This window comes from Sardina pilchardus, chromosome 8, assembly GCF_963854185.1.
Source record: "Sardina pilchardus chromosome 8, fSarPil1.1, whole genome shotgun sequence".
NCBI classification, from domain to species: Eukaryota; Metazoa; Chordata; class Actinopteri; order Clupeiformes; family Clupeidae; genus Sardina; species Sardina pilchardus.
Genome location: NC_085001.1, coordinates 23,843,077 through 23,859,898, shown reverse-complemented (window position 1 = coordinate 23,859,898; position 16,822 = coordinate 23,843,077). Strand labels below are relative to the sequence as shown.

At 44.3% G+C, this 16,822-nt stretch overlaps 1 protein-coding gene across 2 annotated transcripts in view; it reads right to left on the bottom strand.

The window, feature by feature from the left end:
- Nucleotides 1–738: 738 nt before the first annotated feature.
- slc4a4a (solute carrier family 4 member 4a) overlaps nucleotides 739–16,822 on the bottom strand; it is a 58,472-nt gene continuing 42,388 nt past the window's right edge. For both annotated transcript variants that reach the window (XM_062543286.1, XM_062543287.1), the window contains exons 16-27: nucleotides 13,868–13,938; nucleotides 13,041–13,226; nucleotides 11,941–12,054; nucleotides 11,169–11,330; nucleotides 9,315–9,493; nucleotides 8,659–8,731; nucleotides 8,379–8,447; nucleotides 7,363–7,536; nucleotides 6,685–6,843; nucleotides 5,732–5,819; nucleotides 4,421–4,500; nucleotides 739–3,073 (exon numbers count right to left, since the gene is read on the bottom strand). In XM_062543286.1, coding sequence (XP_062399270.1) covers nucleotides 4,457–4,500; nucleotides 5,732–5,819; nucleotides 6,685–6,843; nucleotides 7,363–7,536; nucleotides 8,379–8,447; nucleotides 8,659–8,731; nucleotides 9,315–9,493; nucleotides 11,169–11,330; nucleotides 11,941–12,054; nucleotides 13,041–13,226; nucleotides 13,868–13,938 — 1,319 coding nt within the window. In that variant the 3' untranslated portion in view covers nucleotides 739–3,073; nucleotides 4,421–4,456. The remainder of the gene's footprint in view (nucleotides 3,074–4,420; nucleotides 4,501–5,731; nucleotides 5,820–6,684; nucleotides 6,844–7,362; nucleotides 7,537–8,378; nucleotides 8,448–8,658; nucleotides 8,732–9,314; nucleotides 9,494–11,168; nucleotides 11,331–11,940; nucleotides 12,055–13,040; nucleotides 13,227–13,867; nucleotides 13,939–16,822) is intronic.

Sequence of the window (16,822 nt, the reverse complement as noted above, 5' to 3'; positions counted from 1 at the left end):
ACTAAAAGACAAAAAATCCCCCTAAAAAATGCCAACACCCTGATTTATAGTTACAACTTCAAATGACTAAATCAAAACAATCCAATCCTGTTAGTTGCACGCATGCACAGAATGGTTGTTGCACGAGTCAATTAATATACTCACTGTGATGACTTAATTACACATTTCATTAAATGTAAAATCATTACAGTTCATGCATGCATAAAGCATCCTCTGTATATGAAAGGCAATCTCTCTCTCTCTCTCTCTCTCTGTGCTTCTTCCTCTCTGCTCGGTATGTTTATGTAAATTCAAGTACAAGCATTCAAATGAATAAATCACATGAGTGATACTGTATGTGTTACATCAATACAGTAACTACTGTACTGCCTTAGGACACTCGGCTGCTCCATATGCAGAGTTCATACACTACAGCATGTCACTTCCAGACCCATTTGTTAGGTCAGTGTTATGCATTCCATGGACATCTGTGTCACAGTATGCATACACACACAACCCATGCACCCACAAACCTACAAACACACACACAGTCTCTCTCTCCCATCCTGTTTCTACCTCTCCTTCACACAGGTACTGTATGTACTGTATCTCTCTCTCTGTCTGTCTGTCTGTCTGACACACACACACACACACACACACACACACACACACACACACACACAGAGAGAGAGAGAGGGAGAGTCAGTGCACCCTTTTCACACATCATACACACTCAATGATTTGAAGAGACTAATGAAGTAGACATTGAATAAATTCTGTTTATTTTTTAATATTCATTTCATTTGAAAAATATAAATTCTAGAATAATCACCACTGTGTGTTTGTTCTATAAAGTCACAAAATGTGATTAAAAAGGTTTTTAAACACACTAGAATTAATACTGTCATGGTTAAATATGCTAGAATTTATCTTCCATGCATTAATGCTGTAGATATCTCGATTAAATCAGCTATCCCCAAGAATATACCCCAAATATAAGTTAAAAATTCATTCATATACTTACAAGGTTAAAAGTTGATTTTGAAAAAAAAAAAAAATACATCAGCTATTATAACAACATTTGTACAGAACTACTGATTTTTGAACGACAGAAAAAAAGACAAAGAAAATATTGAAGCACATGAACAGTCATGGGGAAAAAAGACATTTGAAGGACCAAGATGGACGCACAGGACAAAATAAAACTCAAGGCTCAAAAACTTCAGGCCATCTGGCTTAACACATGCACACTTCTCCCCAGTGCCTTGTTCTTCACTTAAAACGTGCTCTTGTGGCTGATATCAAACTAAAAAAACATATTTTCATTTTGTTTTCTTTTTGTTAAAAAAGGGATATTCTTTCAAACGATAACATGAGTCTTTTGCAAGTGCTTTACAGCATGAAAAAAATAACTGAAAATCTACACCATTGTTTTTTCTTCTACGGGTCTCTTTCCCATTCTATTAATGCACAATGTTGTGAGACGTTTGAGTTATGCCACGGAACAACAACTCGGTGTTCTTGCAGTTCGTGTTCATTTAAGCCACTTAGGTACATCGTTGTTTGTGCAGTACAAGCAGTTCTAGTATTGTGAGTAAACATGACATTGTTCACTTTATCGTCTACAGAAGTCAAGAGTGCCTATGGCCTACAGCATGTTTGCAATAATCAACAGACACAAATGGGAATAAATGTCACTTTTGTGCAAAATGTATCATATTTAAATGACAAATTTCCACAGCCAAATCCTTTAAAAATATATATACTGTATCTATATATTTCCCCCTCAGAATCATGTTTACACCAAAGAAATATCAGGACCTTTCATTGTTAAGGGACAAATCACCTGTTACAATATATTCCACTTGTGAGGCATTGGTAAGAGATACGAAACCAGCAGCAATGCCATATACATTTCATTTTCAAATATTAATTGATCCGTTAAAAGCACATTACTATCTCTGTCACAGGTATTTGTTCATCACTCAAACCTCTTCCACTGTTCCAGAGGTGCTCTACAGTATACAGAAAGAATATTAACATTATTACCATCCCATGCTTTTGTAAATATCAAAAGAAAAAAAAAACATTTATAATTATTTTCTTTACAGAATGCCTGCCACCTAAAATAAGAGGTAGAGCTACAATATGTATATTTATATACTGTATGTATAGATATTATTTTTCCTCCAATCGGAAAAAGACATAATTACAGTAGTTCCTCATGTGAAAATGAGGGGAGAGGAATTGAAAAGAAGATATTGGATTGACAAATCATGATGAAAAACATATAAAAAGATGAAGAATTGGACCGTGTGGTGAGTATCATAGGGACTCAGAGAGGTCATCTCTAGAAAACAGCAGAAATGAACAAGCTGGATTTGCATAGTAGTTAGGAGTTACATACATCTGAGATGTAGAGTGCTTAAGTAAGTGGAAGACAAGTACTCTTCTCTCTCTCTCTATCTCTCTCTCCCCCTCCTCTCTCTCTCTCTCTCTCTCTCCCTCTCTCTCTCCAATTGTTGCTCTCAATGCCAGCTTCAAGTGCATCGCACAGTGATCACAACATGCCCCTGGGCAGGAGACAAAAGACAGGGAGGTGCTCTACCTTTGTCTGGTCCCCTCAAAAAAAAAATACACAATGAACACACAAACACCTACACATACACAGACAGACAGGCCCCCAATACACACACACACACACACACACACACACACAGACACACACAGAAACACACACACGCACACACAAATAATTATTCCATCAGTGTATCATTCCGAGTTCGTTTGTTGTTTTCACTGAAAGGTGGTCAGTGAGGTTTGGTCCACTGGTTGGCAGGGGTGTATCTCCACAACGGAAGGGATAGGTGTTGTGGAGCTAAAAGGGACATCTCCGAGCCCCTGCTTGTCTCGAAGACTCCGTCGTCATCCGTAGTGTCACACGCAGGGGCGTCTTCACGGCAGCAGGGTGGTAGTGGGGGGGGGGGGGGGCTAAAGGGACGTCTCAGAGCCCCTGCTTTTCCAGAAGTATCCGTTGTCATCCGGGTCCATGTCTATTCTAATTTGAGGCACATTTAATGGAAGTCTTTCAGGACTGCGGAGCAGAGAAACAAAGTAAAGACATTAGAAACAAAAGAGACAAGAAGACAAAAGAGCACTGTTTAAAAAGCTCGGTACTATCCCTTACAGTTTATTCAATGGAACTAGGCATGTGTCATTTCAATGCAAGTGTCTTGAAAGCAAGGAAAAAGGACATTTCTACCAAATTACATTATGGAAACTGTTTTATAAAACCAAGTATTTGAAATGTCAGATGGTATGATCCATAAGAGTTGTTAGTAAGACACCGTTTTGTTAGCTTTGAAACGCTGATTTTCTACAGAAACTTCCTGTAATAGGCTGGCAAAGGGACACTAATGTTCAAAGGAGTCTGGTTGAGAGACTATGGAATTCTGTCCAAGCACCACTCTGGGGATGGCTCAGAAATAGTCAACGCCTTCTTGGACACGTTGGTCTCTTTCTGTCCTTTGATCCCTCAAGGTAAGATTACAGACGTCTGATGAACACAACGTAGGACAATTACCAGATGAGAAAGTGCTTCAAAGGGAACATGCCATATCTGGGGAGCCTTTTGATCTAATCTTTTTTGATTCATTCTCTACACCTCCACTTGCATCACCTAAATGACCTTAACGTTGGGCCTCTGTCCCATATCATTTCTCTACCTGTCTGTGCAGTGTGACGACACACTCATCCATCTGTGCAGGGAGTGTATGTAGCAGGCTGTAGTGTATGTAGCAGGCTGTAGTTTGCTGTCTGGGAATGTTTGTGGTAACTGAGAGTGGCTGTGTGTGCTGGGAATAGGCCCTCTCCAAGCCCCAGTCTGTCTGTTTGACCTTTGACCTACAAACCAGGCCTGAGGCATCAGCCTCCACTGACATCCACATCTTAGCGTGGTCTTACATACGTACTTACATACGTACAGTATATACATACTTAAATACCCATGAGTACTGCACACATACACTCACTCACTCACACATATACATGCACTCACTCACACACATACATACACTCACTCACTCATACACATACAGTACACTCACTCACTCACTCACACACACACACACACACACATACACTCACTCAAAAAATGCAAACATACACACATGTTCACATACGGACAAAGACACATTATGGTCATGCCTGGATGGCCATTTTCTCTAAAGAATGCACATGAAAAGAATACTGTGCACACAAGCACATACAGTATCACTGTACAAATGTGCATTTGACTCACACCTATACAGACAGACAGACACACACACACACACACACACACACACACACACACACACACACACACACACACACACACACACACACACACACACAGATGCATCCATACAACAAAAGAACCATACTGTTGAATTGGCAATACCTTGACATTGAGTTGGCCTGGTAGTAGTATTTCCTCTCAGCAGGAGGTGTGCCGATCAAGGAAGGAAGTGGGCTTTTCTCCTGTGGAACAGAAGCAGGCACAGGACCTCAGATTACCCCACGCACGAGCACACCTGCAGCCCCACAGACTCACCACACCTTTCGTCCATAAATGAAGGTTGTGGCAGCATCCCAAAGTGAGATCAGCTCCAACAACATGCTCATGGGATGCACATCAATAGACAAAGGTGTTGGCGAACCAAACGCCTCTTATCCCACTGCCTAGGCATGTCTTTTCTCTTTTGCTCACATACCATCAACAGAGAATGAACAAGATCTATCCATTTACAGCACCACACAATATCACATACAGTAATATGATTAAGTGCAAAATAATAATGTGATAGTATTTACAACAACAGAATGGAACAATATAAAAGTAGAACGGTGGTTATTTGATTATCCCAAGTGCACCTTATTAATTCTCAGTTGATGTGCTAATATATACAAAGCAAAGAGAGAAATGGCAGTGATTGCATTTGCATAAATGATTAGTAATCAATTATTAACAACAGCAAGCAGATGTTTCAATTTTACTGTCTGTTAGATAGAAGCATGGTATCTAACAGTTATACTTTTGTTTCCTAACAAGCATGTAATGCTTACTGTAACATATTACATGCATGTTACTGCAAAACACAGAAGCATCAACAGTGATCCATTGCAGTCTAGACCACAGACACAGACACAGACAAAGCCCATAAAAGCGAAGAAGATGACGAGACGTTCCATCTCAGACGTGGAAATGGAGAGAGAGAGAGGGGGGAAAAACTGTTAGAGTTAAGGGATGCAGAAACCAGCCAAGCAAGATAAGAGTCGATGCCAAAAATAAAGAGGAGAACGAAATGAAAAAAAGTGCTCCATCACTCCGTCATCCACTCATCACAAACTTAAAAAGGAGAGAAAGAGTGAGTGAGTGAGTGAGTAAGTAAGTGAGTGAGAGAAAGAGAGAGAGAGAGAGAGAGAGAGTGAGTGAGTGAGTGAGTGAGTGAGAGAGAGTGAGAGACAGACAGAGAGAGAGAGAGAGAGAGAGACAGAGAGAGAGAAAGGAAGAGAGGGGTCAGTTAGTGCCATGCTGTGAGAACAGAGCCAGCTGAAGAACAGAAGCGGGCGGAAGAAGCAGACAGACAGAGGTGCTGTCCACATGTCCCACAGGCGACGGCGCCAGACCCAGGACGGTGAGCGAGGAGGAACACGCGAGAGCCCGCTGCGAGCCCGCTGAGAGTGGGGCCGGCCGGGTCGGTCTACTCACTGTCTTTATCACCTAAGAAGGGCTCCTGCTCCATCATGTCCATGGGGATTTTAATGCTGGGAACATTCTCATTGAAGGGGTAGTCGGACTGCACAAGAGGAAAACATGGTCATAAGATCTAAGGTCGCTTTGATGATAAAAAATAAAAGATAATACAATATGTATTTAATGTTTATAATAAAATATATGGATATATAAAAACAATGAGTTGTAATTATGTATATTAAATGATGATTGGTACTAGCTCCAATGTCAGACTGATTGGTTATTACATCGATACAGTCTGCTGTTTTGGAACTGTGGGTAACCATTAAGTACCAGGGAAAACTTTTAGGACTGTTATTTTTTCTGACTTAATGTGTCTCCTGATTCAGTGTGACAGTTATGCTGGGTAATGCTGATCGCAGCGCTCTCTCTCCCTCTCCCTGAACTCTGCTGAGAAGAGCTGCTAAATTATGAGAAACAGCCAGACGAAAAGAGAGAGCGAGAGAGAGAGAGAGAGAGAGAGAGAGAGAGAGAGAGAGGCCCTGGAATGACACAGTCAAAGAGAGTGTGACTGCTAGTGCCAGGTAGCGCCAGAGGCCACTTTTCACTGTCACGACGGGACCTTGATTACAACCATGTTGTACCCTGAGTAGAGGTATTTCAAGGGGGAACCACATAGAATCCTACATTCCAACAGCATTGATCCTTCATTCAGGATCAATACAACATCTACAGCATCTATATGCCTATCTCTACATACATTCATATGGGATATACATTATGGTAAAACTGGAACAACTTGTAACAAGTGGAAACTCCATGATACTGTATATTGTTGTGATCCTTTCATCAACAATATACTGTAACCTCTTCATCCTGTTTAGGAAACGTCAGTAAACTAATATGGCTCAATAGGGTTCAACATGCAAGAATAATGAAGGAGGACAGATTTCTTCAGATGAACTTACATCCTCAACATCACTGTCTATGCTTCCCCTCTTTTTCTTCTTCTTCTCGTCCTCCTTCTTCTTCTTGTCCTTCTCGGGAATGACGTCGTCCAGGAAGCTGAGTTCTTGTTGTGAGAAGAGATAGTCCATGGCTTTCCTCACGGCCACCAGGGCCAGAATCTGGAGGCGGACACGACAGGCACCCTTAGATATCACCTCGGCATGGTCAGAGCGCCACCTAATTGCCATGGCTACTGTCTAGAGTACTGCCGCGTTTCCCAGACTCGTGCCAAGAACTTCTTAGGAGCGCTCTAATAACTTCTTAGGAGCGTTCTAAGAACGTTCTAAGAACGCTCCAAAGAAGTTCTTAGCACTTAAGAGAATCTGGGAAATCCGGCCCAGTACCATGTATCGATCTATGCAGCAATTCTTTCCTGGCAGTACATATGAATATATTTCAAGACGTGGATGTTAAGTACAAGATCATGCAGAAAGCCCAGCAGACATATTATTGTATGTTAAAAGTACGTATCTGGCATATGGATACTGTGCAATGGTTTAGATTAATCACTCAACAGGCTAACAAATGTACACGCTAACAAACAATATTGAAATCACAATATCGACTATAGCAATATCAATATAAATTGAATAAAGCCACTATGTGGAACCTTAGCTGACCGCCATGTAGCAACTCACCATGACGGGGAAGATTATGGCTGCCACCGTGGACTTTAGGATCCAGAGGGCAGCCAGGCAGAGCACCTGGAGGAAGGTGAAGAGGTGCACCTTGCGCAGCGGCACATGGCGCAGGTAGACGAGGTCCGGCTGGTGCTTGGCTGGCATGAGGAGCAGCTTGAGACGGTCCATGAACTAAACAGCAACACAGACAAAAGACAGGACCTCAGAGGCACGACCCAGGTTGTCATACATCATATAGAGAAAGGCTTCTCCAAACATAGCAGTTGTGTATGTTCTTTTTTTTTTTTTTAAGTATATTTTTTGGGCTTTTTGCCTTTATTTGTATAGGACAGTGGAGAGAGACAGGAAGCAAGTGGGAGAGAGAGATAGGGTGGGATTGGGAAATGACTGCAGGCCGGACTCGAACCTGGGTCCCCATGGGTGCTTGGACCCGTACATGGAATGAGCGCTGTAGCCTGTTGCGCCACAGCGTCCCCAGTTGTGTATGTTCTAATGTGACATTTGAGACATCTGCATAGCCTGTTTACTTTCTTTTTTTCTTTTCCTGATACTTGTGGTTGGTAAAGTGCTAATTAGCATATCTGTTATCAAAGGACAAAGTTTCAAATATCAGATTGTCTCTGTTCCTGGTCACGAACAGTGTGTTAAAGATGGACGACCACAGCCTGGCCACACCCCAGGTGGAAAAGCATCTATGGGCCACCGAAGCTGCTTTGAGCTGATCTGGAATCAGATCAAAGCTGTAAGACAACAACAGGAGGATTTGACCAGGTGGAGAATCAGCTGGTGTCGAGTACCTTCACTGAGAAAGGTATTTTCCTCTCTCTTTTCTTCATCACTATCCTCACTGCCTTTTTCCCACAGGCAGACAGGTTTGTAGGGAGGAGGGAGTGTTTGGGGACAGAACGCCGAGTCCTTGTTCTTTGGCCGTAACCGGAGAGCAGGGTGATGTCTGTGTGTGTGTGTGTGTGCGCGCGCGCACAGTGATGGGTCGTCAGAAACAAAAGACCCACCTGTACTCCGTTGAGAGAAGCCACGCCCATGTAGAGGAAGACTCCGTACAGCACGGGCATGGGGATGAACTGCAGGCCACAGAGAGACAATAAAGCTGCCGTGAACAACAACTCCCAAACAGGTCTCCTTCAAAGTCAACAAGTGCATACTTTGAATTGTAACTAAATCTCTGATGTGACATTAGAGGAGCAGCATTTGCCTACTGTAAATGTAGCAGATACGGAAGTTGCTGTTTCAGTCTATATCTGTAAGACGAGCTACCATGAGAGAGGCCATTACCTTAAGGATGGGGGACATCAGAACAGACAGGCCAGTGAGGATGAAGACACATACGCCCGTGACACGCTGCTCCCTGTCATACAAAAAAAACAAACAAAAAAAACACTTTGGAGACTTCACAGTTTCACACACAGATGCGTGAAAGAAGTGAGCACTTGACAGTAAACCAGAAAGGAGCCTCACATGCAGTACACATGGTTAGTGGATTTATGCTTCTCATCTAACATCTCAGCCACGTGGGACCAATCACTACGTGTGAGTGCCGAAGGAGTTTTGAGAAAAGGGCCTGCGCTCCGAGTGTTTGTGTTGATCCAGCTTACAGCTGCATCAATACGGGGCCACCTGCTGTTAACCAAACAAGCCGTGTTTGGAGCACAAACCTCCCAGTGTGCCACCCAGCCAATAACATCACCACTTAAGAGCCATCTATACTCGGCAAAATAGTGGTGCGCATACCCATGTTTTTATATGGAAGAAAAAATATACAGCATGAAAACCCTCCTTCGAATGGGGCATTTGTGCCAATGTTGTGCTGAAAGGGGACTAGCGCATGTGAGTTTGGGTCCTACGTCAGTAACCTGCTCAGTCAGCTTTTTCTCCGTACGATGACTGGGGCCTACAGTATGAACCGAGCTACCATGCTACCACTCCGTTACCTGACTCCCAGGAACTTGGGCTGCTCTCCCGGGGCCGAGGTCTCGGTCTCCATCTTCAAGCTGTCGATGTGGGCGATAGAGATGACGGTGGCGGCCACGTACCAGGGCAGACCCATGAAGGAGCACACGATCATGAGTATGGCCACCCAGAACAGGTCCAGGTGATAACCTGCTCCTTTCTGCACAGAGGAAGGAGGTCTGCGTTTGAGTGGAACATCACTTCCAGGCTCCAGACATTCATAACAGATGTGTATAAATTACATAATGTGCTGGGATGAGTAACAGCATGTGAAACGCTTGAAAGAGCCAGTATGCATTTAAAGTGCCCTCATATACAGTAGGCATATTTTACATTCACAATACTCACAAACACAAGAAACATTACAATGCTTGTGTGTGATAGCTTATTATGTAAAGTGTACTACACTTTCCCTCTGTGAAGTATTGCTGTTATGCATGAATTTCATTTATAAAATGTTATGCCATTTGAACCTTTCTCTATTAATAATAATAATAATAATAATTAATTAATTAATTAATACAGTATCATACCGGTGGATAAATGATTGTAGTAAGCAGTATTACCAATGTAGGCTATCTGTCTTGACACATACTGTATATCTCGTGACTCAAATACAAATCTGAAACAGAGTTTCTGTGTGTTTTCTGTGTGTTTTCTGTGTGCTGACGGAGGTACACAAGACCGACTGGATGCTATTTCAGTCTAAAGACACTGACATTGTCCGAGATTATTCTTAGCCTCTCATGCCTGAGGGACAGTGACAGGGTCAGTTCTGTCTCGCCTGTCTGTGCGAGCCCATTGTGTTTCTCCCTACACGGCCCATCGATACCGAGACCACATCAGGAGACACAGCGGAGGCACACGGGCGGATGAGTCTCCTGAAGGCGTCCTAAAGCCAGATTTATTGGGACGTAGTCCTCGTGACGCTGGGACACTGAACAGCCAAAAGGAGGGGGGGGGAGAGGGAGTCACTGTGACATCTTAAAACTTCTTCCTGACAGTGCACGGTCCTTTCGTTCCACTGCTGCTGCTGGTGCTAGAGTGATACTGACTTCTTGAAATGTGACATGCTAATTGACACACTTTATTTGTCGTCATGACATCTAATAAAAAACGTGCTGAAATCATAAAGTGTGATTCAGTCAGTCATCCAACATGCTGTTTCATCACAGCCAGCAGTCCATGACTTTTACCCATGTGATGTAATAAAACACAGTGTGATACAATGAAAAGCTATTTCTGTTTTTTAAGCTGGCAGCTTCAGTCACTTCCTGCTGGCTGTGAGGTAAATAGCCCCCTTTTTCCCCTCCCTCCCTCTCTCTCCCTCTCTTTCTCCCTCCTCTCTCTCTCCCTCTCTCTCTCTCTCTCTCTCTATCTCTCTCTTCCCTGGGACACAGACTGGCTATAAATATCCATTTCGCCTGGTGAGGAGAGTGCAGCCCTCTTCCCCGCCGGCCGTCGTGTCTTTCCTGTGCCCCCTGAGTGCTTCTAACCGAGCATCGCTAAAGACATCCGGGGCATCAGTGCCAAGCGCTGTGCCAGCCCCATGCCAGCCTCGACACCGGCAGCACCACACACACACACACACACACACACACACACACACACACACACACACACACACACTACACACACACACACACACACACACACACACACACACACACACACACACACACACTACACACACACACACACACACACACACACACACACACACACACACACACACACACACACACACACGCACACACTTCCTACTCCATTTATCCACTCTCGACCACCATGCCATGCCATGCAGAGTTGTGGTGTCAGTGTGGTGCGGTGCCCACCTTCAACTTATGCTCCTTGCGGTTGACGATGACGGCGGTGATCTGCTGGTCCATGAAGAGGAGGATGGTGACCAGGAGGGCAGGTAGGGCCGACGCCACGTACACCCAGACGGGGTTGCCCCCAAACGGAGGCACGAACCAGCCACGCTTGGAACTGGTGGGCTGCACAGGGAGGATTGGCAGAGTGGAGGGGGTGGATTAAACAGCGGGAAGAGGAAGAGGCTGAGCAAACACACACACACCCACACACACCCACACATGCACACATGCAGGCACACACAAACACACACACATACACACACATACACACACACATACACACTGATGGAGACACACAGAATACTGATAGTACTGATGCATACGTACTGTCTATACACATCCTATAGAGATCAGCAATATCTAAGGTTCTGATAACTAAGTCTGCTAATGCATTCTCCTTAAGAATTGTAGTGTTTCCTGAATCACATAGAATAGATTGACCAATCAGAAAATGGGAGTTAGAGTTAGAACTCTGATAATCTGCATTTACCAAGACAATAATGTCAGTGCCCAATTTGGCCGATGTCCACTATGGCTTTGAAGTACACAACCTCGTGGAGAGTGGCCTCAGAAAATGTTAGCAACTGTTCTCTATTATTGATGAGTTCATGAAACATTGAGAGGAGTGTATCAAGTGGACTTTCAAACCAAAATGGAAGAGGAATAAACTATGCAAATGCAGGGGGGTGGAGGACAGGGGGGAGGGTGGAGGTGCTGGAGGATGGAGGCTTACCTTGAATTCAGTAGGCACAATGAGCTTGGGCGTGTCCACTCCCACCAGTATGTCCACACCACAGAAGATCAGGATGGCCAGGATGATGGCAAAGTCACTGATCAGCTTCCTCACCTGACGAGGGCATATGGGTCATTGGAAAATGTATATGGTACTTACAACACTGAAGTCTAAATAGCATGTTGTGATTGACCACACTAAAATCAATATTTGGTCTGCTATAGTGCCTGGCATGTTGATAACTACTGAATTTAAGCATAGTCTTCAGGCAACAGTGTAGGTGAGCCTACAGTTTAATTCATAACTCATAACTTCAATTCATTGGATCCTTTACCCAAACAAACATGTGTGAGGGGAGACGATTGTGTACAATACTGTGTGAGAAAAACAACAAATCTCCTCATATACGAGCATAAGAAACCCCGTGGCCACTTCTCACTTCCTGTATTGACCTTTTTCATCCTGTATTGACCTTTTTTTAACTCTTCATTTTCTCTAGGCATTATCAGACAGCACATATCTCTGTGAATCTCCAGGGCTGTGCTTCCCATCCCATCCTACTGGTTCAAAACAACCTACACTTAGACAGTCACTGCATCTTGAACTAATTAATTCAGTTAGAGGGATGGGTGAAATAGACATATACATTCTGTATGTGTAATGTAGTTGATCTATAATGAATGTAACCTTAATGTAAACCACTATACTTGACAACGAAGCTTGACTCTTGAACTATTCATCTAAAAGTCCATCAAGACTCATAGCGCTCTCTAACTCCTACAAGACAATGAAGTTTGACTCTGGAACTATTTAGCTGATGAGCCAGCCAGGCTGATAGACAAGGGCCTGTATTCACAAAGCATTTTATCTTACCACTAAGAGGACTCCTAAATCGCACTAAAAGATTTTAGCTGTCCTAGAGCTACTTTTAGGCTTAAAATGCTTCGGGAATTACTTATAGTGAAAAAAATGAGGAGTACTAAGGAGTGACACTTCCATTATTTTTAAGAGTTTCTCCTAAATTGGCCAGTTAGGAGCTACTTTTAGCCTTAAAATTCTTTGTGAATACGGGTCCAGTAGACCAGGGGGCTGTGACTCACAGTGGTGGGGAAGAAGGGGCTGAACTTGAACTTCTTGAGCCCCATGGAGCAGGTGTAGGTGCCGAAGAACAGGATGAAGGACATGAGCGTGACGTCGGGCACAAAGCCGCAGGCCTGGCCCACCAGCTCACCCTTGTACTCCAGACACTGGGAGCGCGTCAGGGACGACCACGTGGCATTCATGGGCTAGGGGAGAGAGGGAAAACACACATACACACACACACACACACACACAAAATAAAAAATCACAAGTAAATACAGTATCAAAAACAGCAGACAGATGTGCTCTTTATTGATCATTTGTTCACATTCTGAGTCCACCACAGCGGTGAACTCCGACCCCTCAACCATGCTGGACTCTGGAGTTGGAGCACAAGCGCTTCCTTTCAGAGGAAAAAAATGGGCAAGACGCTGGCGTGGGATTGTGTTTGGGCATTACGTTTCAGCGAACCTGAACTGAAGATGGGACGAGGCTGGAGATGAATGAGTCCATTGTCGCTGTGACCTTTTTTCCAGGCGGTCAGCTCGGCGCGTTATTTTCTGCGGACAAACCCCTGGCATCGCTGGGGTTTTAGTGGTGGTGCCCAGAGGGCCAGGGAACAGGGATGGGCCTCAGACAAAACAACCTGTGCGCGGGAGACTAATGTTTCACCGACAAAGAAAAGGCCAGCGACGTCGTTCTGTTGGATTACCGAACTGAGACGGCGCGTCTCGCTGAACAAGAGGTCTGTTTTCAAAATTCACCATTGAAGGTTTCACACAGACATTTAAAAAACATTTGTATCTGTTATATCACATGATTGTTGTGGGGCTGCGCAGACACCTACCATGTCGGTGATGTTGTAGAAAAACAGGTCATTTCCGTCCATCCCGTCCGGCACTAGTCCTGTGCTGTTATCTAAAGACAACAACACACAAACACAAACACAAACACGCACGATGACTCATTTGAAATCTTGATGCAGTCTTCCTGTATGGATGCTTTATTTTTACCATGAGTCATAATTAGCAGAGCTTTACACTAGTGTCCCTGACCCCCCCAGCTTATTTCCATCCAGCTTTGGAGAAAATGATCCCATTAAGGTAGCCCATCTCATGCTGTGACGGCGTGAGTGTGTATCCTGGAGTGTCTGACTGTCCGTGTGCATGTCTGTGTGTGTGTGTGTGTGTATGTGTGTGTGTGTGTGTGTGTGTGTGTGTGTGTTGCATGTCTCTTGGCACGAGAGATAGCCCAGAGCTCTTCAAGCCTATCGACCTGATGACTTCCTCTACCGGGCAGTAATCCTTAAAGAGCCTTATGGTGGTGGTGGTGGTGGGCGGTGGGTGGTGGGGTCAGGTGGGGTGGGGTGTGGATGGGGTGACAGGGACTAATTTGCCCTCAGCAGTCTCCATCTGCGCCACACTCACTGGTGGCTAAGGGGCAGTCGTGGGGGGTCAGATGGGTGGGGGGCAATGGGGGCCATCATGTGTGCTGGTGAAAGGTCTCTCATTCTTTTGCCTATAATAGGCCATAAACCTACACACAATGTACTGTAGGATACCTCGCCCCCTAAACACACACGAGCAGGGAGCGAGAGAGAGAGATGGGGGGGGAGGGGGGGGGGGGCACCATGAAACCCATACCCCTTAGTACTGTAATACTGAACACACACACACACACACACACACACACACACACCATGACCCTACCTCCTCCTGTCATCTCTGCTGCCTGACATCCTCACTTCCTCAGGTCCTGCTAAGTCACCCCCTCCACTAACACCCCTGGAGGGAAACCCTCATGACCCTGTGGTGTGCATGTGTGTGTGCATGTGTGCATGTGTGTGTGTGTGTGTGTGTGTGTGTGTGTGTGTGTGTGTGTGTGTGTGTGTGTGTTTGTGTGTGTGTGTGTGTGTGTGTGTGTGTGTGTGTGTGTGTGTGTGTGTGTGTGTGTGTGTGTGTGTGTGAGTGAGTGAGTGGTGGGGGCAGGTGAACACAGTCAGACAGAGTTGCACGGGAACCATACCCATGGTGATAACAACACATAATTAAAAACATCCCATCTAATATAATTATATTATATATAATATAATTATAATAATTATATAATATATAATGTATTTAATGCAATCTAATGTTTCATAGTGAAATTGCTGTACACTTAACTCCCCACTGGACCTTTTGAGCTTTTCTCTGGATGCAGTGTGATGCACTAAGTGGATTGAGTGGCAGCATCATTACATAGCAAAGAGGCATATTGGCGTAGCCTAAAATGGCCTGATGTTACAGTAGCAGGTGAAATAGAAGGGCTGTGTGTGAGTGCTGTGCAGCTGACATGGTGAATGCACCAAAAACCTGGGGCCCCTCTGGCCTGTGTTTTTGTCATCTGAGATTTGATGGATCCTGGCTTGTTGTGAGCACATGCTGACATGGGGTCGGGTGTGTCCGGAATCAAAAGTGCTGCGGCTGCACACACACACACACACACAAGGACATAAGCTGTCCGAGGAAAGAGAGTGTCACTCAGCCCGTTGCCTGGAGTCTGCCCTCCTGCTTCATAGTGCAGAAGCCAAAGAGGACAAAGGGAAAACCACAGAGGAGGGATTCTGCTCCAAAACAGCAATGCCATACCATACAAAACCATACGACTCTAACCATACCATGATGACCGCACATTACCATACTATACCATACCATACAATACCATATCAAAACCATGCCATTACTCTAACAATAGGATAACGACTGCACCATACCATACCATACTGTATGATACTATACCATACCATACCATACCATACCATTGTAACCAAACCATACCATAACAAAACAATGCCATTACTCTAGCCATAGCATAACGACCGACTGCTCCATACCATAACCATACCATTCCATATAATACAGTACCCTATCATAAACCATACAATACCATAGTACAACACTGTCCAGTACTTAACCATTCACTTGTTTGACTCCTGGGCTTAGGCTATGAGTAGCCAATTACTCAATTACTAATGGTGGAAACTTAATGAGGGTTTCTATCAAAAACGACAAAACGCTCCAACATTAATAACTCTTCTACTCTGCGGTGAAAAGTGTTTGTCCATGTTGAGAAAACCTGTTCATTGAGGAGGGGTGCACATGGGGATGAGAGAGCCGTCTCAAAATAGCCCCCTGTACTCTAGGGTCAGAGCCTCCGTGAAGTATCAACATTTAATGTGGACACCATTCATTATTGACCAGCTGTAAAACTGAACGTCACAACGCCTCCCACATGTCAGCCAGAATGTGACATCTAAAATGAATCTGACAAGGTATGAAGAAAAAAAACGACAGATATTATTTACAAAACAAAATCACATTTTGCTCAACAGAAGACAGAATCAAATTAAGCTAGTTCTCTGAAAACAACAAAAAAGCTCACTGACCGCCCAATTGTGATGACATGACCTTCAAACATCACCACAGCCTCCTCCTCATCATCTATATTTAGAGCCAATAATGGACACCAACAGGGGGGGCGGACACCAACACAATTCACTTTTAATGTCAGCAGACAGCAGCAGGCGTCCCTACAGTATCTGCATCATCCATCCTCATCATTCCTCGACATCCCCAATGCATTGGGGCTAAGGTTTCAGTGCAATTACAACTGACCCTGACAGTCAAGCTAATGTTTGCCCTGAATGTAGCCCCTTTTCAAGCATTCATGTCCGATCATGGCGTGTTGCATTTCATGTGTCATTGCATCTGCAGCACCAGTTGGGGTGGCAGGGACAGATCTCACACTCGGTGCACTTCAG